The sequence below is a fragment of the Dendropsophus ebraccatus genome, chromosome 4 (genome assembly GCF_027789765.1).
Source record: "Dendropsophus ebraccatus isolate aDenEbr1 chromosome 4, aDenEbr1.pat, whole genome shotgun sequence".
Taxonomy (NCBI): Eukaryota; Metazoa; Chordata; class Amphibia; order Anura; family Hylidae; genus Dendropsophus; species Dendropsophus ebraccatus.
In genome coordinates this window covers 97,649,349-97,675,691 of record NC_091457.1, presented here as the reverse complement: position 1 = coordinate 97,675,691, position 26,343 = coordinate 97,649,349, and the positions used below count along the sequence as shown (strand labels likewise).

The following is a 26,343-nucleotide window of genomic DNA, read 5'->3' as shown; positions in this document are numbered from 1 at the left end:
AATATACTATGATACTTCCACTGCTATTATCCTACCCCTGCCAGGCGTAACAATATAACTACTATAATACTGCTATATACTAGACTATAACTGCCTGTGAAGGAGAATATGAAACTGGATAGACAGGCTTGCTCCATTGGGTTGGATTTGCAATCAGTGGTTTCCCTTTATTTGCTCTTATATTGGACTGTACATCAAGGGCATTATTTACTTTACTAATTTGGATGTGACTGCTGCGGGTGCGGTGTCTGTGCTCGGGTCTCAGGTGAGTGGAGAGGTGCAGATAATAAGCTCCTTTGTCTTCTGTCTGGGGGTACGTTTGCCGCTCTGTGAAAGGTCAGGAGATATTTCCATTGTTTTCCTCTGCTGATGATTCGTACAAATCAGGTTTAATTGGCAAAAATCTGCGTCTCCTGCCAGTGACTGCTGGGAAATACTTTACCTTCCCGCATGGAGGCCTGGGGGAAATTACTGGACAAAAAAGTTGATATCTAAATTGAGAGAAAAATGCAACATTGTTAAAGGAACATATATATACATATTATTAACACATTCATGTGGCCCCAATGATATTATTCTGCTTGGCTTACAATAGCAGAAAAGCCATGTATGCTCATTCATTGCTCAATAGGGATGAGCAGTATCCAGATACTAAATCACATGTCAAACTCAAGCTGTTGCAAAACTACAATTCCCATCATGCCGGGACAGCCAAAGCTAAAGCTGGAGGGCCTGGGTTTGACACCCTTGTACTAAATCATCCGAGTCTACCTCTGCCAGTCAGTAAATCAGACTGAACATCAGCTATTTACTCACACTGATCCCTTTAATCATTTGGTAGAGATCAGAGAATCAGTGTGGAACTGCAATAAACCTAGGTGTAAGGCTATATTCACACATTCAGTAATTTTTTAGGACCATATATTATGTCCACAATCGTCGCCTGTGATCCACAAAAAATTGTCTGTATTGCATCTGTAATTCATATTCCTTGTGCAAGAAATGGGACTGTGATCCGTAACTTTTGAAAAAGTTACTTCCATAACGTCCACAAATTACAGATGCTCCTCTAGATACTTTTTGCAGATTACAGATCCATAAAACTACAGACAGTGTGAACAGTTCAATGGAAATCAATGGGACAAACTTACGGAACGTGTGTGTGAATGTAGCCTAAAGTGCACTGGTAGGTCAGCTGGAAGGCCTGTCTAGAATCTGATTCTTACACCTGTCTTTGCAGATTTTGATCTTAATCACTTCTGGAAGTGGAACCGCTTTGAGGATTACCTGCAGTTCTGCCTGTCTGTGACCATGTTTGGGGCTCTACTCACTTTCGTCTTTCTGGATGTCCCCATCTTTGTGGAGGGCCTGGGTTTAGTGGCTCTCCTTACGGAGGCACTGTTAGGACTGCCCCAGCTGCTGCAGAACCTCAGGAACAAGTCTACACAGGGGATGAGGTTAGTATTGTACATGTGTCATATCTAAACCTAAGGGGAGCCACTGCATTACTATCTGTACTTAATGGTTTCTTTCACCTTAGCTATAGAAATAATATAATGGCTGTAAATTATATTAAACAGTAAAAAATAATCCAGTGTGAGGCCATGTTCACATTGCCTATAACACATTGCCTATAACACTGGACAGCCAGTGTCACAGAACGGCCGGTGTCTCTGAAGATCATGATTTCTAGTGAATTTGGATGTGGGCGCACCGGTGCACCCGCATTCGACTTCACAGCTGCATGCAATGGAGCGTGCAGTTGGAGCCACAAGCACCATTGTGTGAACTGACATGTCTGTGTGGCTGCTATTCAATGAATAGCGGCCGCAGAAAACTGACATGTCAGTTTTTTGTGCAGCTGGATGGAATCCCGGCCGGAGTGTATATGTGTATACGCTCTGGCCGGGATTCCATTCATACAAATACAACGTATGTTTTCTATAAATCATGGCTGTTGTTGCAAATTGCAACAACGGCCATGATTTATGCAAAACATACGTTGTGTGAACATAGCCTAAGGCCTCATTTACACATCCGTAGTTCTGTGCGCAAATGCAGACAGAACATGCGACCAATACATTTCAATAACTCTGTTCACACACCGGATCACTAACTTCAATGCAGTGATCCGGGAATTACGGATACACATTTGTAGTTTTGTCCGCATTTACAGCTCGCACTATGGACATGTGAATGAAGCCAAAGAATAAACCTAAATCTTGTGACAGTCTTTAATACTGTTAAAAAAAACATATAGTCCTGGGGCCATATAAAATGTGTCGCAGAAACCCCTTTTCCCTCCATTGGTCTTATTTGACAAGGGTGCAACAGGGCACCTGCCACCCCATGTCTTATATAAATGACTCCATTAATGACATATTTAAACATACAGAAAAAATAATTCCTAAAATTATTTTCAGGAAGACGCAGAACTCTGGTCTTCTCATGTTACTGGGCTCTGGGGTAATGAGACGCCACTTATTCTAATCAGCAGAGGAATATTAAGGACACAGTTGTATGAAGTCATGCAGGCATTAGCTATCCATTGTGCCAAAGCAAAACTCTGTGCAGGGAGCACACACAAATGACATCATTTATTATACGGTCTTGCTGCAGGCAGATTTCTAGCGACACATTTACGAGGCAAAGAGTAATAAATGTCATTTTTAAGCACATGAATATGAATAAGGAATAAAGGCGGTATACAGAATCAGATGCTATTCTTCAGAGCAGGCCGCACTTACTTCTTGTTGATTTGTTACCCTGTCTGGAGCTATAACCATGTACCACATGGATAATTAAACTTTGGGGAAGCCAAGACTCCAGAGTTTCTCAGCCGCAAAGACAGTTCTGAAAGTGTTGAGACTGTACCTGGTGGTGACTATCTGTGCATGAGAATGCACCCTATCCATTTACTAGAGACAGGGCCGTTTCTAGGTAATTTTGACTACGGGGCGAATCCTGCTAAAAGCGGGAAAAAAAAGCAGTTCAGTGACTCACAGGCGATGTCTTCTTTGATCACTTTCCTTTTCCCCTCCATCTGGCCCAGTCCACCATGATGATTTCTTGCAGCAACAATTCATCTCTTGTGAACCTGCCAGACAAACATCTTAGGTTCCGCACTTTTACAACTTCCACTTCTTTTGTGTCTTGTGCAGTAAAGTCAGTAGGTATGTGAGTTGCCCCCTGTATGTAGGATCCCCTGCTGGGCCTCCATATAGTAATAATGTGCCCTCCCCCATAGTATTAATCCTCCCTGTGCTCCCCCCATAGTAATAATCCCCCCATGGTTTGTTCACATATAGTAATAAACCCACCTGTGCAGTCCCCATAGTATTACCCCCCCCCCCGTGCTCTTCCCCCATAGTAATAAGCCCTCCCTGTGCTCTCCCCATAGTAATAAGCCCCCCTGTGCTCCCCCACCCATAGTAATAAGCCCCCCTGTACTCCCCCACCCATAGTAATAAGCCCCCTGTGCTCCCCCACCCATAGTAATAAGCCCCCCTGTGCTCCCCACCCATAGTAATAAGCCCCCCTGTGCTCCCCCACCCATAGTAATAAGCCCCCCTGTGCTCCCCCACCCATAGTAATAAGCACCCCTGTGCTTCCCCACCCATAATAGTAAGCCCCCCTGTGCTCCCCCACCCATAGTAATAAGCCCCCCTGTGCTCCCTCACCCATAATAGTAAGCCCCCCTGTGCTCCCCCACCCATAGTAATAAGCCCCCCTGTGCTCCCCCACCCATAGTAATAAGCCCCGCTGTGCTCCCCCACCCATAATAATAAGCCCCCCTGTGCTCCCCCACAGTAATAAGCCCCCCTGTGCTCCCCCACCCATAGTAATAAGCCCCCCTGTGCTCCCCCACCCATAGTAATAAGCCCCCCCTGTGCTCCCCCACCCATAATAGTAAGCCCCCCTGTGCTCCCCCACCCATAGTAATAAACCCCCCTGTGCTCCCCACCCATAGTAATAAGCCCCCCTGTGCTCCCCCACCCATAGTAATAAGCCCCCCTGTGCTCCCCCACCCATAGTAATTAGCCCCCCCTGTGCTCCCCCACCCATAATAGTAAGCCCCCTGTGCTCCCCCACCCATAGTAATAAGCCCCCCCCCTGTGCTCCCCCACCCATAATAATAAGCCCCCCTGTGCTCCCCCACCCATAGTAATAAGCCCCCCTGTGCTCCCCCACCCATAATAGTAAGCCCCCCTGTGCTCCCCCACCCATAGTAATAAGCCCCCCTGTGCTCCCCCACTCATAGTAATAAGCCCCCCCTGTGCTCCCCACCTATAATAATAAGCCCCCCTGTGCACCCCCATAGTAATAAGCCCCCCTGTGCTCCCCCATAGTAATAAGTCCCCCTGTGCTCCCCCACCCATAGTAATAAGCCCCCGTGCTCCCCCACCCATAGTAATTAGCCCCCCTGTGCTCCCCCACCCATAGTAATAAGCCCCCCCTGTGCTCCCCCACCCATAATAATAAGCCCCCCTGTGCTCCCCCATAGTAATAAGCCCCCCCCCGTGCTCCCCCATAGTAATAAGTCCCCCTGTGCTCCCCCACCCATAGTAATAAGCCCCTGTGCTCCCCCACCCATAGTAATAAGCCCCCCTGTGCTCCCCCACCCATAATAATAAGCCCCCCTGTGCTCCCCCATAGTAAAAAGCCCCCCCTGTGCTCCCCCACCCATAGTAATAAGCCCCCCCGTGCTTCCACACCCATAACAGTAAGCCCCCCTGTGCTCCCCTACCCATAGTAATAAGCCCCCCTGTGCTTCCCCACCCATAGTAATAAGCCCCCCTGTGCTCCCCCACCCATAGTAATAAGCCCCCCTGTGCTCCCCCACCCATAATAATAAGCCCCCCTGTGCTCCCCCATAGTAATAAGCCCCCCCTGTGCTCCCCCATAGTAATAAGCCCCCCCCGTGCTCCCCCACCCATAGTAATAAGCCCCCCTGTGCTCCCCCACCCATAGTAGTAACCCCCTCATGCTTTGTCCACACAAGGCCGGGGGTGCGTGCAGCTCAGTGGAGCCACCAGCGCCCCCTAGCTGTCAGCGCCCCGTGCGGTCGCCCGGCCCGCCCGCCTCTAGAAACGGCCCTGACCTAGAGAATAGTGGTCATGTCACTAGGAATACAGCCTAACCATTCACAAGAGAGCAGAGGTAACATCGCTGAGAGCTTTTATTCGTTTGTTAAAGAGCAAAGGGCACATCACTGAGAATGCTGCGTATACAATTACTAGAGGGCAGTGGTGACATCACTGAGAACACTGCGTATACATTCACTAGAGAGCAGTGGTGACATTACTGAGAATGCAGACTATCCATTCACTAGAGAGCAGTATTGACATCATTGAGAATGCAGCCTATCCATTTATTAGAGAGCAGCAGTGACTTTAATAGGTTTGCCAGTAGTTGATAGGTGGAGAGCAAACACCCCATAACCTGTCAATCAGCTGTTTGTCACCTGCACTTCAAGGCAGATTGCATTTGGCCCAGTACTCAGTGTAGAAACAGCACCACGTTACATCATTGGCAACTAATTGAAGTGAATAGGAGGCATGGTAACACAGTACTGCCACTAGACTTATTCTGCGTTTACACGGAGCGATAATTCGCCCGATCGTACGATTAACGATTTCGAAGTAACAATTTTTTTTTATAACTATCAGCGTTTAGATGGAACGATATATAGTATGGAAAAATCGTTTTGTTTTGCGATCGTTTTGCGATCGCTTAAGCCTATCTCGAACATAGGTTAAATCGGTGAACGACTGTTTACACGGAACGATCTGCAAATTTTTTGCCAACGACCAACGTCGATTTGAAAAATGTTCAAAGATCAAAATAAACGATTTCTCGCTCGTTGCTTGATCGTTCACTGCGTTTACACGTACGATTATCGTTCGAATTCGTTCCGTGTAAACGCAGCATTAGTATGGAGCCAACTGCTTCCTGACCTGTTCTCAGTGAATAGCTGATTGTGTATAGGCTGTCATTAATTTTTTCCTGAAAACTTTTTTTTTTTGTTACCAAGCTGTAAAACAAAGCTGAACTTACTAGAAATCCAGGTCCAGTCTCCAGGCAGATTTTCTTACTTGTGCTGGTTAAAAAAAAACAGACTAAACACAGGAATTTCAGCCAGTACAGAGAGTCACGGCTCAAAGCGTCCATCAATTACATGAATTCTTTCTCTCTGTAAGCGTTCAGATGACCTGGGAAATACTGGACTTCCAGTTTTCTGACTCTTTGAGAAAAAAAGAGCCAGAAAATAGGAAATGCTGTGCTCTATATGATAACAAAAATAATATTAATAATAATAATGAATGTAATTGCAAACTTGCTTTATATCACATCTACTGTTGATTTAGATTTTGAAAGTTATGATGACAGTGACATTTAAAATGTTGACATAGAATGTTGGCATTAAAAGTAGTCTTGGAATGTTGGCTTACGTTGTAGGCTTAAAATGTTATATTGTTATATATATTGTTATAGAATGAAAACTCCTATATAATAGTATACCGCGCTACAACGAGTTGCAGTGCACTGATCCCTATAGTGCTAACACGATAACGTATCCTATGGTCATACTCCCATAGTATTTTTTATTAAGTCAAAGGCTTGTTTGTACAATGGCCTCTCCATCACCTCAGATCTGAAGTAGGTTAGAAGCTTGACCTTTAGCAGCCACCATACCCACAAAAGGTATGGTGGCTTTGTGGACTGCACAACCCACTTCTAACCTGCTCTGGATCTGAGGGGACGGAGAGGACATTGTACTAACAAGCCTTCATTCATCAAAATTATCAGAGGTATCGGAGTACAACCATAGGATACGCTATTGGATTAGCACAATAGGGATCAGTGCACGACAACTTCTTGTAGCGCCGTATACTAATTTATAAGAGTTTTCATTTATATATATGTATATATATATATATATATATATACACACACACACGCATATAAAGAACTCCTATAGCTATATAACAGCAAGCAACATATCTGCATCACAGCGCCGTGTTATGTGATTTCTAGATCCAGGAGATACATCACTACTTTCATTGTTATAGAATGTTGACATAGAATGCAGGGTTAGAATTTTGACATCTAAGCATAGAATATTGGCATATAATGTTGGAATAGAATGTTGACATAGAATTCTGGCATAGAACGTAGGCATAGAATGTTGGCATAATAATGGTGACATAGAATGTAGGCATAGAACATTGGCATAGAATGTAGGCTTAGTCTGTCACACGGCTTTTGTGTGTGCATTTCAATACATTTAATTTTAACCTACAGAAAAATGTGGTCAACGTTATGTGTACTGCAAAAAAAAAAAAAGATGCATTTTAATCTGTTCTTCTTATAGTGTAAGTCAATGAGAAATGGATTCTGCAGTATGGCATGTAGCAGCATCCATTTTTACCATCCGTTATTACATCCTTTTTTCCCTTTATAATGTATATGTTAAACAGAAACAAAAACTGGCATGTTTTGGCATAGAATGTAGGCTTAGAATGTTAGAGGGGAGTTATTTTTATATGAAGAGTGCTGCATTTTATAGACACTCCTTCCATTGTCTTAGACCACGCTCCCATGTGTCGATGAAACCACACGCCCATTCACTCACCAATCAGCATGCGGTGTTGCTGGAATTATACTCATATTTATCATTATACATAAAATACTGTGATCAGTAAGAGTAGTCATATATCAAACCCACCTCCCTGCTCCAGCCACCACCTCACTCTGATGTATTACTTTTCTTTGTCATTAGAAATCTTATTGTGTATTTGAAAAACGTGAAGAATACATGAGGATGCGCTACAAGTAACAGTAGAAAATTTGGATTCATTGCAAAAGCCCTTATTTCCAGAACCCTTGAAAATCATTAATGATTTCTGGAGGGTGAGACACGCACTGAATAAGCACAGGCCCATTACCATCAATTTGGTTCAGCGCATGATGAGAAGCGCCGGCTCTGACATTGTTTTCCTCACCGCCGGGATGCAATGTGCACCTTATGTAACAGGGCCGTCGCTGCATTTATAATAAAGGATTTAAGTTTCTATTATTATATACTTAAAGTGCAGTGACTGGTATGAAGAATGGACAAGAGACATAGCAACCACTCACATAAAAAATTTCAGGCAGACAGTGGCAGGGAGGAACATAATAAACAAGCCCTACTTACCTCTCTGCATGCCTCCATAGCACCGTTTTACCTCTCCGGGACCCCAGCTGGGCCCGAGGATCTCCTGCATCAGCAAAGTCACAACTCAGATCATGAATTGCTTGCTCAGACAATCAGGGACTGGGGCGGGACATTGGCTGAGCAGGCAATCCATCAGCCAGTTCGGACGTTTTTCCCCTGGGCTGTGACAACATCAGAACTCAGGAAAAAATGAGTTCTGGGGGGGAATCTGGAACCTGTGACGTGGCACTTCGGAGGCACTGGGAAAGGCAAGTACTTGTTTTTTATGTTCTCCTCTGCCCCTGCCTACTTCCAAGTTATTATTTTCTCCTGACTTCTCCTTTAAGTGACTTTAAATGGTACATTGAATCAATGATAATATCCTGAGTAAAGGCGCTTTTAGGCTATGTTCACACATGGCATTTAGTTATTGTTAATTATTATTATTATTATTTTTTCAGCGATTTTGATGCTATTTTACTACAGTTGCACAGTTCACAGCAAAATAGCATTAACATTGTGGCAAAAATGCATAAATAACGCTAATTAAATGCCATGTGTGAACAAAGCCCTTCCCATCCAATCATCGGCAACAAGTGTTACTAGAAACGCTCATTAAGCCGATAATTGGCCTTGTAAAAGCGCGATCAGCTGATGAGCCAGAACTTGCCCACTCATTGGCTGATGCAGCTCTAAAAAATTGTTTATTGGCCGCATATCTGTCTGTGTAAACAGGGCACATGACGCTGATAGCAATGTTTTTAAATGGCCTGGCTGTTTGATTAGTTGTGCTGTGTAAAGGCACTGCAAATGAGCGCCAATCACGCTTATCGGCACTTGTTTGTGGGCAAAAATTGTTTAATGTAAAAGGACCCTAACACTGCTTTTAATCTGTGGGGTTGTGAAGAGGAGAATAAATTATTTTTATTCCTTGTTTTTCTTCAGTGCTTTGGCCTCCATACAATGCTGTGATTCTGTAATTATTGCATTATGCATGATCGGTGTTGTGGCCCTGGGGTCTACATTGGATAGCCTTGGCTCTGACAGACAATAAATCGCTCTATTATGTGTCAAGCAGATTGGCAAAGACAGCACCTACTCTAGTAGAGGAGATAGATGGGCACTTAGAGGGTGAAATGGGCCTTGCCTCCCTTATATTACAGATCATTGTGAGTCCCTGGACATCCGCCTCATGCCTTTTCTTTTTCTTCTATCTCTCCTCATTAGTGTGAAGATGGTCATGCTGTGGACTGTGGGTGACTGCTTTAAGACTTCATACTTCATTATTAAGTCGACCCCAGTTCAATTCTGGCTGTGCGGAGCCCTGCAGATCTGCCTGGATGTGCTCATCCTCCTCCAGGTCTGGTACTACAACCAACAGCCTCACGTCAAGTTTGGATAAGGAGCTGTCAATCACCCTGGTATGGGATACATGGCCTGGTGCCAAAGAGACTGGAGCTGAAGCCCAAAGAGAAATAATATATAAGTGTTATGTATATACTGATCATGCTGCCAACTAACAGGAGATAAGACATAATGAGACTCCTCAGGATCTGGATTTTTAAATATTGTGTTACTTCTACTGTCTTACAGTACAGCAGTGCAATAACTAGTAGGAACATTTGCCCATATAATAATAATAAAAACGGAGCGGGCGGATACAGCGGGAGGAACGCCTGGAAAACTGGGATACAGCCTATGGCTATGGCTGTATCCCAGTTTTCCAGGCGGTCCCCCCACTGGAGCGGGCAGACAGCAGGAATCTGATGCCGAGCGTTCGGGTTCGTACGCGGTTTGGACCATCCCTAATCAGTACTGACTCATGTTACCTGTGGCTCTGTAACAGCTGCACTAATAGACTCAATGATGTCCATAAAGTAGCCATAGTAGTGCACTCTGCACCCTGTGGCCTGTATTCCTGGAAAGCAGGGCTTGCCCTTTCCATACTTTTTACAGTCTGGGTGTTGGGTGCAGCTTTGATAGGAGGCCGTGGGCACCTGCTGGTCACTGACCTGATCCTTGTGTCTGGACACTTCAGTGAATTATTATGTGCTAAACTGTATTAGTAAAGAACCAAGAAATACTGGAACCTCAGACACACAAACTTACCTCTCAAAGTCTGCGGGCTGCAAGATAACATATATTTTACTGTGGTATTTGTATAATGTGCAAAGCCTACTGTATAAAGATTCATACATAAAGATGCATCTGCTAGATAGATAGATAGATAGATAGATAGATAGATAGATAGATAGATAGATAGATAGATAGATGTATTCCTTGCTGCATGTGGTAATTCATCAGTCAGGGAGTTGTAAACCAGCCAAGGTATACTAACCCTTCTATGCATCAGAAGACAGATATACCATCTCACACCACCAGTGGCGGTCTGTTACACACCGTAATTAGGGTAAAAGATTGTGTGTAATACCAACACTTCCCATTCTCCCCCACCCACCTGGGATGAACGGGTACATTTACATAATGTCTGGGTCTGTATACAAGCCAGTCCCTAGATTGATGTCACTTTGCTAAGTGTATTCCACTGGCATTAGGAATACACTGAGGGCCTGTACAGTGTAGACAGTGTCAAAGGTGCCATGACTTTGCTCTAGGTGCAGGCCTGTATGTGGATATTAAATGTATTTCTTAGGGATTTTTGTCTTTTTACTACCTATATTATTAAATAATCTTATAGTCTTGCTGTTTTCTGTTCTGTCTGTCTGTGGTGATAAGAGGAGGCTGCCACAAAGTGACATGTACAGCACTGTAAACGTGCAACACCAGTAAATAGATGGCACCAGTATAAGACAACAGCAGCTCCCTGTGGAATGACCTCTCCAAAGGTCACAGAGCATGCTCAGTAAGGTTTCACATTCACATTCACATCAATGGGACAGATCCCTTCATTGTCATTGGAAGTTAAAAACAGCTCAGAGAAGATGGCAGTCCCTGTAACAAAGTATAAAATTTGTAAAAAGTAGCAAACCCCACAAACCAGGGGCTGGCTGGCAAATTTTAGCCTGGGGGGCAAGCACACAGCACTGGCCCATGAGTAGCCGGCTAGCGGCCCATCCTTCTAGGCCCTCACTTATTACGCTCCCCACATCAGTGCAGGGAAGGTACATGCCACCCACTCCAATACTTTCTCCAGTAGCACTATTCTCACACTTCGGATAACACATTCAGCCCTTCCAGTCATTTGTAAACAGGGAATTCCTACTGCTCGCTGTGACGGGGTCGGGGATCTCTTTCCTGTATAAGTCTATGGGATGGCTCAGCGCTGACACGGAACCATCCCATAGACTTACATTGACAAGGTGACTTTTGGCCCCTTCACACAGAGCAGTAGGAATTCCCTGTCACAAATGACCAGAAGGGAAGGAGACGTTACACGAATTGTTGGAACATCGCCGCTGGCAGAAGTACAGGCCCGGGGTGCCATCTACCGTCCCTGCATTGATGTGGGGAGGGTAATAATAGGTAAGGGCTGGAGGGCTCCTTAAAGGGAACCAATTAGCACAATTGTGGTGATATGGTTTTCAGCTGCACAGTATAGATATACTATGCAGCTCCCCGAGGCTACCAGCCACTGAGTATAAGATGGTGGGAAAGCTGGGTGACCTCCATCTTACTGAGAATAAGATTGTGGGAAAGCTGGGTGACCATAATATACTGAGTATAAAATGGTGGGAAAGCTGGGTGACCATATTATACTGAGTGAAAGATATTGGGGAAGCTGGGTGACCTCCATTTTACTGACTACAAGATGCTGGGAAAGCTGGGTGACCTCCAACATACTGACTACTATATAATATGCTCCAAAATACCCTACAAAATGTGTATATTGTTCTGTATGAGTGCGTATTGTTCTGTATGGGTGTATATTGTTCTGTATGAGTGCGTATTGTTCTGTATGGGTGTATATTGTTCTGTATGAGTGCGTATTGTCCTGTATGGGTGTATATTGTTCTGTATGAGTGCGTATTGTTCTGTATGGGTGTATACAGGGCCGTATTTGTCACTAGGCACCCGTGGTCCGGTGCCTAGGGCGGCGCCCTGGGGGGGGCGGCACCCGCAGGGAACACTTTTTTTTATTATTAAAAAAAAACACGTCCGTAGGCACCGGCCCACGGGTGCCTAGTCCGCGCCGGGGGGGGGGGGGGGGGGAGGTGTGACGGAGCGGCCGGGAGCAGGCTGGTGGGCAGGCTGGTTCCCTCCCCCCATGCAGCGCCGAGGTCCGAGGTGCAGGGCTCGTGTTGAGCTTCCAGCACACACAGTGACAGAGGCCGGAAGCTCACAGCTGCAGCCCCGCGGTCCCGGATCTTCTCTCCTGCTCGGCGGCGCTCACGTGATGTGACGTCATCGCCTAGCAGGAGAGAAGATCCAGGAACGCGGGGCTGCAGCTGTGAGCTTCCGGCCTCTGTCACTGTGTGTGCCGGAAGCTCAACACCTGCCCCGGACCCCGGACCTCGGCGCTGCATGAGGGGAGGGAACCAGTCTGCCCACCAGCCTGCTCCCGGCCGCCCCGTCTCCCCCCAGCCCCACAGCGTCTGCCCGGCCCCCCTGCATCCTCAGCTGCCCCCCTGCTGGGGGGCAGCCTCTCCCCTGCCCCCCCAGCCTCTCCCCTGCCCCCCCAGCCTCTCACCTGCCTCCCCAGCCTCTCCCCTGCCCCCCCAGCCTCTCACCTGCCCCCCCAGCCTCTCACCTGCCCCTCAGCCTCTCACCTGCCCCCCCCAGCCTCTCCCCTGCCCCCCCAGCCTCTCACCTGCCCCCCCCCAGCCTCTCACCTGCCCCCCCAGCCTCTCCCCTGCCCCCCCAGCCTCTCACCTGCCCCTCAGCCTCTCACCTGCCCCCCCAGCCTCTCACCTGCCCCCCCAGCCTCTCACCTGCCCCTCAGCCTCTCCCCTGCCCCCCCCAGCCTCTCACCTGCCCCTCAGCCTCTCCCCTGCCCCCCCCAGCCTCTCACCTGCCCCCCCAGCCTCTCACCTGCCCCTCAGCCTCTCACCTGCCCCCCAGCCTCTCACCTGCCCCTCAGCCTCTCACCTGCCCCCCAGCCTCTCACCTGCCCCCCAGCCTCTCCCCTGCCCCTCAGCCTCTCACCTGCCCCTCAGCCTCTCACCTGCCCCCCAGCCTCTCCCCTGCCCCCCCAGCCTCTCACCTGCCCCACAGCCTCTCACCTGCCCCTCAGCCTCTCACCTGCCCCCCAGCCTCTCACCTGCCCCTCAGCCTCTCCCCTGCCCCCCCAGCCTCTCCCCTGCCCCCCCAGCCTCTCACCTGCCCCCCCAGCCTCTCACCTGCCCCTCAGCCTCTCCCCTGCCCCCCCAGCCTCTCACCTGCCCCCCAGCCTCTCACCTGCCCCCCCAGCCTCTCACCTGCCCCTCAGCCTCTCACCTGCCCCCCAGCCTCTCACCTGCCCCTCAGCCTCTCACCTGCCCCCCAGCCTCTCCCCTGCCCCTCAGCCTCTCCCCTGCCCCTCAGCCTCTCCCCTGCCCCTCAGCCTCTCACCTGCCCCCCAGCCTCTCCCCTGCCCCCCCAGCCTCTCACCTGCCCCTCAGCCTCTCACCTGCCCCTCCAGCCTCTCACCTGCCCCTCAGCCTCTCACCTGCCCCTCAGCCTCTCCCCTGCCTCCCAGCCTCTCCCCTGCTCCCCCCAGCCTCTCCACCTAACCATCAGCCTCTCCCCCCAAACCTCAGCCTCTCCCACTGCCCCCCAGCCTCTCCACCTAACCCTCAGCCTCTCCCCTGCCCCCCAGCCTCTCCCCTGCCCCCCCCAGCCTCTCCCCTGCCCCCAGCCTTTCCCCTGCCCCCCCCAGACTCTCCCCCTAATCCTCAGCCTCTCCCCTGGTCCCCAGCCTCTCCCCCCTGCATTCTCAGCCTCTTCCCTGACCCCAGCCTCTCTCCCCTGGTCCCCAACCTCTCCCCCCTGCATTCTCAGCCTCTCCCCTGCCCCCCCAGCCTCTCACCTGCCCCCCAGCCTCTCACCTGCCCCTCAGCCTCTCACCTGCCCCCCAGCCTCTCACCTGCCCCTCAGCCTCTCACCTGCCCCTCAGCCTCTCACCTGCCCCCCAGCCTCTCACCTGCCCCTCAGCCTCTCCCCTGCCCCCCAGCCTCTCCCCTGCTCCCCCCCAGCCTCTCCCCTGCTCCCCCCAGCCTCTCCACCTAACCATCAGCCTCTCCCCCCAAACCTCAGCCTCTCCCACTGCCCCCCAGCCTCTCCCCCTAACCCTCAGCCTCTCCCCTGCCCCCCCAGCCTCTCCCCTGCCCCCCCCCCAGCCTCTCCACCTAACCCCTTAGCCTCTCCACCTAACCCTCAGCCTCTCCCCTGCCCCCCAGCCTCTCCCCTGGTCCCCAGCCTCTCCCCTGGTCCCCAGCCTCTCCCCCCTGCATTCTCAGCCTCTTCCCTGCCCCCAGCCTCTCTCCCCTGGTCCCCAACCTCTCCCCCCTGCATTCTCAGCCTCTCCCCTGCCCCCAGCCTCTCTCTTCCCTGCATTCTCAGCTGCTCCCCAGCCTCCCAGCCCCTCCCCCTGACCCACAGCTTCTCCCTCTGACCCCCAGCCTCTCCCCCTGAATCCCAGCTTCTTCCCTGCCCCCCTACCGCTCCCCCTGCCAGGGGGGGGCGCCTCTGCGTGCAAAGTGCCTAGGGCAGCATGAACTCTAAATACAGGCCTGGGTGTATATTGTTCTGTATGAGTGCGTATTGTTCTGTATGGGTGTATATTGTTCTGTATGGGTGTATATTGTTCTGTATGGGTGTATATTGTTCTGTATGGGTGCATATTGTTCTGTATGGGTGTATATTGCTCTGTATGGGTGTGTATTGTTCTGTATGGGTGCATATTGTTCTGTATGGGTGTATATTGCTCTGTATGGGTGTATATTGCTCTGTATGGGTGTATATTGCACTGTATGGTTCTGTATGGGTGCATATTGTTCTGTATGGGTGTATATTGTTTTGTATAGGTGCATATTGTTCTGTATGAGTGCGTATTGTTCTGTATGGGTGTATATTGTTCTGTATGGTTCTGTATGGGTGTGTATTGTACTCTATGGTTCTGTATGGGTGTATATTGTACTGTATGGTTCTTTATGGGTGTATATTGTTCTGTATGGGTGTATATTGTACTGTATGGTTCTGTATAGGTGTACTGTATATTTTTCTGTATGGTTTTGTATAGGTGTATATTGTTCTGTATTGGTGTATATTGTTCTGTATGGGTGTATATTGTTCTGTATGGTTCTGTATGGGTGCGTATTGTTCTGTATGGGTGTATATTGTACTGTATGGTTCTGTATGAGTGTAAATTGTTCTGTATTGGTGTATATTGTTCTGTATGAGTGTATATTGTTCTGTATGGTTCTGTATGGGTGTATATTGTTCTGTATGGTTCTGTATGGGTGAGTATTGTTCTGTATGTGTGTATATTGTACTGTATGGGTGTATATTGCACTGTATGGTTCTGTATGGGTGTATATTGTTCTGTATTGGTGTATATTGTTCTGTATGGGTGTATATTGTTCTGTATGGTTCTGTTTGAGTGTAAATTGTTCTGTATGGGTGTATATTGTTCTGTATGGTTCTGTATGAGTGCGTATTGTTCTGTATGGGTGTATATTGTTCTGTATGGGTGTATATTGTTCTGTATGGGTGTGTATTGTTCTGTATGGGTGTATATTGTTCTGTATGAGTGCGTATTGTTCTGTATGGGTGCGTTTTGTTCTGTATGGTTCTGTATGACCGTATATTGTTCTCTATGAGTGTGTATCATTCTGTGTGTGGGGGCACAGCAGTCTGAAATGTGTGTGTGGGGGGAGGGGGGGGCAAAGCAGCCTGAAAAGGGGGGGGGGACCGCAGCCTGAAGGGGGGGCACAGCAGCTTGAAAGGGGAGGGAGGGGCACAGCAGCCTGTAGGGGGGCACAGCAGTCTGAAGTGTGTGTGTGTGGGGGGGAGGGGGGGGCACAGCAGTCTGAAGTGTGTGTGTGTGGTGGGGGGGGGGGGGCACAGCAGCCTGAAGGGGGGGCACAGCAGTCTGAAGTGTGTGTGTGTGGGGGGGGGGGGCACAGCAGCCTGAAAGGGGGGGGGGGGGGAGAGGCAAAGCAGCCTGAAGGGGAGAACACAGCAGTCTGGGGGGAAGGCTCACACAGCAGCCTTAGGAGGTACATATCAACTACAGGTGCAGAGGGGCAATGCAGCCTGTGGAAGAGGGTGCAGCTATAGGGGGTAAAGGGCAGCGGCTACAAGGGGCTGGGGGAACAGATGCTAGTGTGTGTTTGCCTCTGTCAGCCCAGCTCAGCAGACAGCCCTCTCCTCTCTGTCCCGACCTCCCTCCTATCTACAATCCGAAGTACCTGCATTTATAGCTGCTGAGCAGAGAGCAGGACTCGAGGGGGATGGTCAGGAAGCAGGAGCCTGGAGCTGGAGGTTAGCAGCCAGCCTCCTCCTCTCCACACTGTGTAATACAGGAAGTCCCGGGCCAGGAGGAACATGGGACGGTACACAGGGGGCGGGGCTTAACGGGGGCGGAGAGCAGCTTCAGCTGCCACTGGCATCACAGACCGGCCCTGCAGCACAGGCAGAGAGGAGAGCGCTGGGGCGGTAAGTAGCCTCAGTGCGGCCCTGTAATGTACTGGGGAAGGCCGGCCCAGGGGGCAGATGCCACCCTGCCCCCCGGCCCAGCCCGCCCCTGCGCACAAACAGACGGATCTTAAGCCTATATATACTGGTGGCTTTACCAAACCTACAAGCCTAGAGAGCACACACTGTGTCAGTAATGCTAACAGAAGGCCTTGAAGGATGAGGCACATTTCCTGCTGCAAAGTCCCAAGGATCATAGACTTCAGGAAACTCTGTACTCTTCCCAGATTTCCAGTACATGGAAGAGGAAGAGAGATTATACATCCTGCTTATTGAAGAAAACACGGTGACCATATAAAACGCAGTATGCTAGTGCATGCCATAGACTAAGAACATCATTTTTTATACCCTGAATTTGTTTCTGCCCCACATTTCCATATCCCACTTGCTTTGGCAATGATGTGTATGTAATCCTGACAATGAGGCTTTTTTGAATTTGTTAAATAAACCTGCTGACCTTTCTATGTGTCTGGCACCCATCTCCCCACTCTACTGTACTGGTTCTTGGGGTTGAAGTGTCTCTCCTGACATCTTGCTTTTCTTCCTCATAACATAAAAAAGTTCAAAATGGAACAGTTTAGACAAATTTCTAATAAAACAAACATATTGTGGCAAAATAAAAATAAAAGATCACTACTAAGTGCAATTGCACCTGTAGATGGAAAATTTAAAGTTATGGCTTCAAGAATGCAAAAAGGAAAAAAGTAACAAACAGGGCTAATTTTCATTAGAGATATATATTTTTTTAACTCATAAACTTAAAAAAATATATATACATATATATATATATATATATATATATATATATATATATACACATACTCATTTTAGCCCCCCCCCCCCTAGTGTACTTTTACAAGCAATCATTCAATTGATCTTTGAGAATGGTGCTGTATTAGTACAGCCTGCCTGTGGCATTCAGTATTAATGGAGTCTACATGACAAGCATATAAACCTTCAAAAGTCCTTTGTTTGCCATAGCATCGGATCAGCACTTACAGGGGCACCATTTTTATCTGATAGATGGGGCACCTGTCAAATCCCCACCTACATACCATGATCACTATTTATTGCAGCATCTAAAAATTCGAACTGCCAGGATCAGACTGAAATTTAATCCCAGCAGTTATGGGCAAATGTCAGCTGTAATATACAGCCACCATAAAAACACCTGTGGGCAGTCACTAAGGGCTTAAGGAAAAATACACAGTGAGCTTGAGCTCCGTTTGGCTCATTTGGCCAAATGCTCAAACTATCCACAGTGTGCCATTTTCTATAGTTGTGGCCACACATTTCCTGCTTGTCTGTCATGCCCCATACTACAGACAGTATTTTAACTAATAAAGGTTTAATAAATGATAGTAACGTGCAAAACAGTAAAGGGGATGGAAAAAGTATAACATCAGAGATGTTAAATAAAATATAGTAACAATGATTAGAATAAGTATAGAATAGAATAAGAGAAAAACAATAAGACTTAAAAAAAGGTCCATTTACACAGAAAGATTATCTGACAGATTATCTGCCAAAGATTTGAAGCCAAAGCCGGAAACAGACTCTAAACAGAGATCAGGTAATAAAGGAAAGCCTGAGATTTCTCTTTCTCTTTTCAAATCCATTCCGGGGTTTGGCTTCAAATCTTTGGCAGATAATCTGTCAGATAATCTTTCTGTGTAAATGGACCCTAACTTGGCCGATTATGAACCGTTTAGTCTGATAATTGTTTAGTGTAATGGTACATGTTCAAAGGCCATGACCATCAGACTGCCCCTTACTTCAATGGGCCGCCAAAACAATCTAAGGATCCTTCGCGCGCCCCCTCTCTCTCTCTCTCCCTCGGAAACGAGGGGGAGGCTTCACCTGGAACATTTGGCTGTGTAATGCGGCCTTTAGTTTCACAGAAAAGGAAACCACTGTATAAGCTTTTCTGAATAAAGCAGCTGCATAGAGGGATGGTCACTAGTCTGCATCGACAGGAGAGGCTCAAGTTACTTTAGTCAATGGTTTTCCATTAAACAGGTTTTCACGTATACTTATCTTATGCCATATTGGTTACTTACCAAATAATGGAACATACTGTATGTAATTTACTGTAACTTTCCCATACTACTTTCTTATCCTTGTTAGATCAGATTGGATCAATACTATCTGCCTGCTATGCGTTATTCCATCAATCTTAGCATATAAATATATGTAATTCAGGATTCCCATTAGTGTATATAGATGTGCTATTAGCATATAGATGTAAGATATAAGAGGTTTTCTCATGCATTGATGCTATTCTTCTTCTTGGGAAGATGAACAAATCTCCTGAAAAATCCATCTGCTCAATGTATTATGTAGGTTATCTAGGGATAATAGCATCCTTAAAGGGGAATTCCAGTATCAGAAAATTGTATTAAAATAAAACTAGGATGTATAGCTTACTAATATAGTACTGGCTTCAGCAAGATTTTGTGTGATTCACCCCTGACATGAAATAGAAAATAGAAGTACAAAATGTGTATTATCACCCTAAGCCAACACATCATCCTCTGCTGTTACAGGAGGCTTGGCTGGATCTTGTCTCTGACCTCCCACCCCCACCCCCTGAGTGATGTCACCATCTCTGACCAGTCCCCCCAGTCTATATAACCATCTCCCTTAATATTCCTAGTAGTTTCCTAGTAATCAGAGCTCTAGTTAATAATATACAGACCTGGGGGAATTTCCTGTTTGGATGGAGGAATACCTAAAGATTTTGGGCAATGTTAGAAAATTGACAGGAAATACCAGGAAATAGTATTTTACTTAAAAAGTAGTAGATGTTTAGAACAAACTTCAAGCAGATGTGTTAAGTCACAGTTAGTAAATTTAACCATGCCTGGGATCAACATATATCTATCCTCAAAAAAAATAATAATATAAGGTTTGACTAGATCAGTGCTTCTCAATTCCAGTCCTCAGGCCTCACCAACAGGTTATGTTTTGAGGATTTTCTTAGGCTCAGCCACACTAGCGTTTTTCTTTTTTTCAAACGGATCCGTCTATATTAATTAAACGGATGAGCATAAACTGATGAGCAGACTAATGCAAACTGATTGCAAAATGTTCATCTTTTTTAATGGTCCGTTTGTATTTTGGCTTAAAAAAACTGACTTTTGTACATCAGCTTGCATCCGTTTGCATCAGTCAGCATCCGTTTTTCTATACGTTTATTTTTCTTCTTTGGTTTCTTGCTGCTTCTGCGCATGCTCGGTGCAAAAACGGATGAAAAAAAACGGATGTGAACGGAAATACCTTCCGTTTTAGATCCGTCCTCATTGACTACAATGTAAAAAAAAACAGAAATGCACTTTCCGTTCGTGATCCGTTTTTTTAAGCGGAAAAAAAAATACTGCAAACACTATTTTTTCTTCCGTTCAAAAAAACGGATCTTGAATGGATTGCATGCACAATTAGGGCAAACGGAGCACACTAATATATCATGGGAATCTATGGGGATTTTAACGGATTCGACAGTTTCCGTTTTGCTTACTCCGAAACGGAAAAGGTAGACGGAATGGTGCTGAATGGTCAAACGCTGATGTGAACGTAGCCTTAGTATTTCACAGGTGATATAATTATACTCAGTGCATCAGGTATTATCACCTCAAAACATGACCTGTTGGTAAGGCCTGAGGACTGGAATTGAGAAGCACTGGACTAGATGGACCATGTGGATCATTTTTCTGCTTCCAATGTTCTCTGTTTATGTGTTACTCAGTGGCTAAAACAATTAATTCATAGTAAAAAAGTACTTTATAATGGCTATATAATGGAAACACTATGTAACACAAGTTTTGTTCCCAGTTTTTAATGTTATATTTCAATTGCTTATGTCTAAAACAAATTAAAAATTGCTTACATTCATCATAAACTTCGCTTTTGTGACCACGGCAACAAAAATTAGGAATTTTTATTATGGAAACAGACGATTTTGCATCTTCTCATTTATACAGTCAGACTAAGAAGACTATAGGCATTGCAAATTTATACAGATTACCAAAAACTGTTCAGAAGTGTGTGCTTTTCCGAGATTTATGACTATACCGCAAATCAGATTCACAAATCAATCCCCAAATATAGTCGCCCATCATGTTCTCGTTATATTGTCCTTGCTAATGGCGTTCATAAGTTCATAATGTCCTGGTGGAATCTCTCGCCTTGCATCAGCTCTTTGAGTAAAAGAAATTTGAACAGCGCTCCATAGCACAGGTCAGGAGGATATGTGGTAGGTGAGAGAAATGAATGAAAAACTCTCACCTTTGTGGGGTTGTGCAAGAGGAGGCACAACACTCAACCACCGCATGGGAAGGATAGCTGCCGCTCCCAGGTAAACCATACAAGATGGATAGCAATAAAACAGACCTCCCTCCAACCAGGGTGTGTTTGGACGCAGATCCAGAGGAGATGCAAAAAACTTAACTATTTAAAATTTATTAGAAATATAAAAATTCATGACGACACCACGGTTTGGATGACACGATCTGACAGACCAGTTTAGAAATGCGTTGTGTCGCCTTGAATTTTTATATTACTAATAAATTTTAAATAATTACGTTTTGTGCATCTCTTTTGGATCTGCCCCCGAACACAGCCTGGTTGGAGGGAGGTCTGTTTTATTTATGGATTTTGAGTGACATCCTGCAGCCCATTGCAGCATAGTTCTTTATCAGAGTCTGGACCAGTTGTACATAGTTTTCATCTTTATGATTGCCTAGGAAGCCGCGAACCACTGTGACAAAACTGTTCCAAGCTGCTCTCTCCTTCCTATTCAGCTTCTTGGGAAATTTACTGTACTCTATGATCTTCTTGATTTGTGGTCTGACAAAGACACCACCTTTGATCTTTGCTTCAGACAGCTTAGGGAAAAGATCTTGGAGGTAATTGAAAGCTATCCATTCCTTATCTAGAGCCCTGACAAATTATTTTATGAGCCCCAATTTGATGTGTAGTGGTGGCATCAGTATCTTGTGTGGGTCCACCAGTGGCTCCTACTTTACATTGTTCTTCCCCACAGTGAACTCTGTCCGATGAGGCCAGTCCCGCCTGTGGTAGTGTGCTTTAGTATTCCGGCTGTCCCAAAGGCAAAAAAAAGCAAGGATACTTAGTAAAACCACCTTGGAGGCCCATCAGGAATTACACCATTTTGAAATCTCCAATAACTTCCCAGCCATACTCATCATACTTCAAGGCACCTAGCAACATCTTGACACTGGTGTATTCCTCTTTCAGGTGCACCAAGTGAGCTACAGGAAGAGATGGATACTTGTTCCCATTGTGAAGAAGCACGGCTTTGAGTCTCTTGCATGAGCTGTCTATGAAAAGACGTCACTCATTCGGGTTACAGGTGATACCTATAGCCTCGAATAGACCGGCCACATACATAGCAAAATGCGTCTGCTGGATGTATGCAACCTCTTGATGCCATCTAAATTGACTAAGTTGCTGTGTACTGTAAGGAAAAAGGATGTCTCTCCAAACTGCAAATAAAAATGGTCAATCTTTATTCCATGCAGTATCAAAGTACAAGAGTGTACTGAGGATTTAGCAGAGCAAGACTGATCACCGGTAGCAGAGTAACACACAAGATATACATTTGAAAGTAGTGGTCCTTCCTAAGCTCCTCCTGTAATGAGTGTGGGGTGAAGTGTGAATACTGTCGTAGATCTGAATAGAGAATGAATTCACACCTGTCTGTCTAGGTCAATTCCCCTTTGTCGGTGATGGCTGTTGCCCACTTACTATGCAATCCCAATCAATTAGATCATGTCTCTCAGGAAGGGCTATAGTGGCCCTATATAACTGTAGTTACACAGCTACCAGTCCCAGAGAGTTCTAGATCTGGACAGTTCTAGAAACTTGTTGATAGTTCTCACAATTCTAGAAGCTTCTTAAGTATCTTGAACTATGGCAAATATCCTTAAGGGTACAAACCCACACACCGTATACACAGCAGATACGCAACAAATACGCAGCAAATACGCAGCAGATTTGTTGGTACAGATTTGATGCTGTGTTCAGTTATTTAGGTCTAATCTGCTGCGTATTTGCTGCGTGTTTGCTGCGTATTTGCTGCGTATCGCAGCAGTAAATACGCTGCTTATACGGTGTGTGGGTTTATACCCTGAAAATAGATCAATTTCAAAATATCATTGTGCTGACCACAAAAGCAAAGTTTACAGGGAACAATAACTTTTTTCTATTCATTTAGGGTACAAACAATGAGGAAAACACACTTAACAACTGGGGACAAACTATTTTTGGAAAATTGTTACATGGTGAAATTCACCACCAGTATTCCTGCAGTGTCATATATGTCACTTGTATCAACCCAGCTAAGTTTCATCCAAAAATTTAAAGGGGTTGCCTTTATAGTGAAGCTTCTGGCTTTCTGGATACTCTGCGTTGAGGCAGAGCACAGATATGTGTACGCTGAGATGCTGTGAGGTTCGAGCCCTATTCCTTCTCCTCTTTCTCTTTTCTTATTATTAATAGTATTATTATTACATTTATTCTCTTTCTTCACTTTTTTGTTTGGTTTAGATGGTATTCCCACTGGCAAGTATTCTGGGTCCAAGCATCAGTTTACTGTTTGGGTGTATATCTAGGCTTTAACCCCTTAGCGACCCATGACGTACCTGGTACGTCATGGTGCCGCGGGGGGTGTTCAGAGCGGGGTCCCGCCGGTACCCCGCTCTGAACGGCGCTGATCCCGGCTGACATGTGCAGCCGGGCAGTGCCTCTATTAGCCGACGCGGGTCCCGTTGCCGCGCCGGCTAATTAAACACTTCAATGCAGCTGTCAAACCTGACAGCTGCATTGAAGTGCTTCATGCACAACATCCCTGGTGTCTAGTGGGTCGGATCTCCCCCCCGCGATGCGATCGCGGGGGGGAGATCCGTTCTTCTGGCCAGGCCGGCACTCAGCGTCGGAATTACGCTGATCCCGGCTCGGCAATAGATTGCTATGGCCTGCAGCAGGCCATAGCAATCTATGACCGATCTAATCGATCTTTGCTGTGTATATACACAGCATTGATCTCTATGAGAGATCATTGCTGTGGATATACAAGTCCCCCAGGGGGACTTCTAGTTGATGTAAAAAAAAAAAGTGTTTTTATTAATAAAAAATCCCCTCCCCTAATAAAAGTCCAAATCACCCCCCTTTTCCCATTTTATAAATATAAATTAATAAATAAACAAACAAATAAACATATTTGATATTGCCGCGCACGTAATCGCCCGAACTATTAATTAATCACATTCCTGATCTTGCATGGTAAACGGCGTCAGCGCAAAAAAATTACAAAGTGCAAAATTGCGCATTTTTGGTCGCATTAAATCCAGAAAAAATATAATAAAAAGTGATCAAAAAGTCGTATATGTGCAATCAGGGTACCGTTAGAAAGAACACATCATGGCGCAAAAAATGACACCTCACACAGCCCCATAGACCAAAGGATAAAAGCGTTATAAGCATGGGAATAGAACGATTTTAAGGAACATATATTTGTTAACAATGGTTTGAATTTTTTACAGGCCATCAGATAATATAAAAGTTATACATGTTACATATCGTTGTAATCGTAACAACTTGATGAACATGCATAACAAGTCAGTTTTACCATAGGGCGAACGGCGTAAATGCAAAACTCCCCGAAATCAAAACAAATTCGTTTTTTTTTTCAATTTGAAGGCGCAAATGATTTTTTTCCGTAACAATTTCAACATTGTGTGAACAGAGCCTTTCCGTGTTTTTAATCCACTCCTGGTTTTGGTTGCAATATGAGGACCACAATACTGACTGAAATATACGTAGTGTGAACCCAGCCTAAAAGAGAAAATATAGCCTATACGACAGCTGCATAGATTTCTAGAAAGTAAGTGAAGCCGATTTTTCAGTAAAGATCTATGGATGTTTTTTGCTCAAAAATAAGAACGAATAGAAGGTGTCCATAGCTTTTTAAGGGAATCTGTCAGCACCCGGGCCCTATCTGAGATGCTGACAGTGTGCTGTAGTTGGCAGTCCCCTTGTGAGCATGGTGCCTTTTAGTAATTTGTTTTAGGCGTGGATTATGCGGGTCTTCTACTGTAATGAAGAATCAAAGAGGTGTTGTGGCTCAGAGTTTGTAGTGCACAATGGCACACATCACCACTCATTCCTCTTCAATCTGCAATCAGATATAATTGAACCACCTAACCTGTGTTGCAGCTGTGGTCTAGGGGTAAGTCATCTGTCCAGAGACCTGCAGCAGGTTTTGCTTTGGTTCAAGTCTCAATGGAAATGAAATTAGATTAAGTACTTAGGTGGTTCAACTATATCTGATTGCAGATATCTGATTTCCTCTCTTGGAAAATATTGCTGGCAGGTGAGTAAGCAGGAGGCTGGTCAGCATTGACTATTCATGAAGAGGAAGGAGTGGTAATGCTTGCCAGAGCGCAGCACAAACGCTGAGCCACAACTCCTCTTTGACTCTTCATTACAGTAGAAGACCTGAGATTGTGCATAATCTACTCCATGGATAAATTACCAAAAGGTACGATGCTTACTAGGGGACTGCTAGCAACAGCATACTGTCAGCACCTCAGGTAAGGCCCGGGGGCTAACAGATTCCCAGCACACACCTGACCTAAACACGCACCTGAAGTGAGAAATAAATGGCACAAAGTAAAAAGCATTGTAGGTAAGGCACTGTAATAAATAGATATGACAGATAGACAAATAAGTACTAGTTTGTTCTGTATTACAGGGAATATTTTTCTTGATCACAGATGCTTCTACTTGTTCTGTGACTCATGTTTCTCTCATCCTCCTGATTACAGATGGTTCGGAGCAATCCAAAAAGTTGCCAAAAATCAGAAGAAAAACATCCAGAGCATTAAATGTGTAATTGCATAATACTAATTGTCAATTGTGAATAATATTATAAGCGGCTGATGGTGGGAGGGCCCCACACCTGAGAATCTAAACTCTAGACAGCAAAAGACTGCTAACTTGATACAGGATCAGACTATATGTTAGATTAAGGGTGCCTTCACACGTAACGACTCGCAGCGCAAATCTCGCTGAAAGTTTTGCAGCGAAACCCACTACGAGCCGAGGTCCAGGCAGGTCCAAATAACTACATACTCACAGCGGTATGAAAGACCGCTGCGAAAATGTAATGCAGCCGCCCCCTTAACCCTTTCATCCGCTCCCGCTCCGCAGAGTATATACAGTTCATTACCTGTCTCCTGCTACATGGGGTCCCGGCGTCCTGCTCTGCCACCCAGCTAATCAGTAGCTGCTGCTGGGCAACACACTGATTGGCTGGGCAGCAGAGCAGGACGCCTGGACCCCGTGCAGCTTCCTGACGAAGGACGTACCGAAACGTGCGTTGGGGTGTTCATGTGGGTAAGGGAGCTACACGGCTCATGTGCATGATGTTCTTCATTTTGGTTATTTATTTGATTCTTTTTTTCTGAGGTGATTATCAGCTGAAACTT

General features: G+C 46.0%; 1 protein-coding gene across 4 annotated transcripts in view; it reads left to right on the top strand.

Moving 5' to 3' along the window:
* Positions 1–9,904, top strand: part of LOC138789800 (solute carrier family 66 member 2-like) — a 46,623-nt gene extending 36,719 nt beyond the window's left edge. For all 4 annotated transcript variants that reach the window (XM_069968619.1, XM_069968621.1, XM_069968620.1 and 1 more), the window contains 2 exons: positions 1,241–1,457; positions 9,428–9,904. In XM_069968619.1, coding sequence (XP_069824720.1) covers positions 1,241–1,457; positions 9,428–9,602 — 392 coding nt within the window. In that variant the 3' untranslated portion in view covers positions 9,603–9,904. The remainder of the gene's footprint in view (positions 1–1,240; positions 1,458–9,427) is intronic.
* Positions 9,905–26,343: the final 16,439 nt, after the last annotated feature.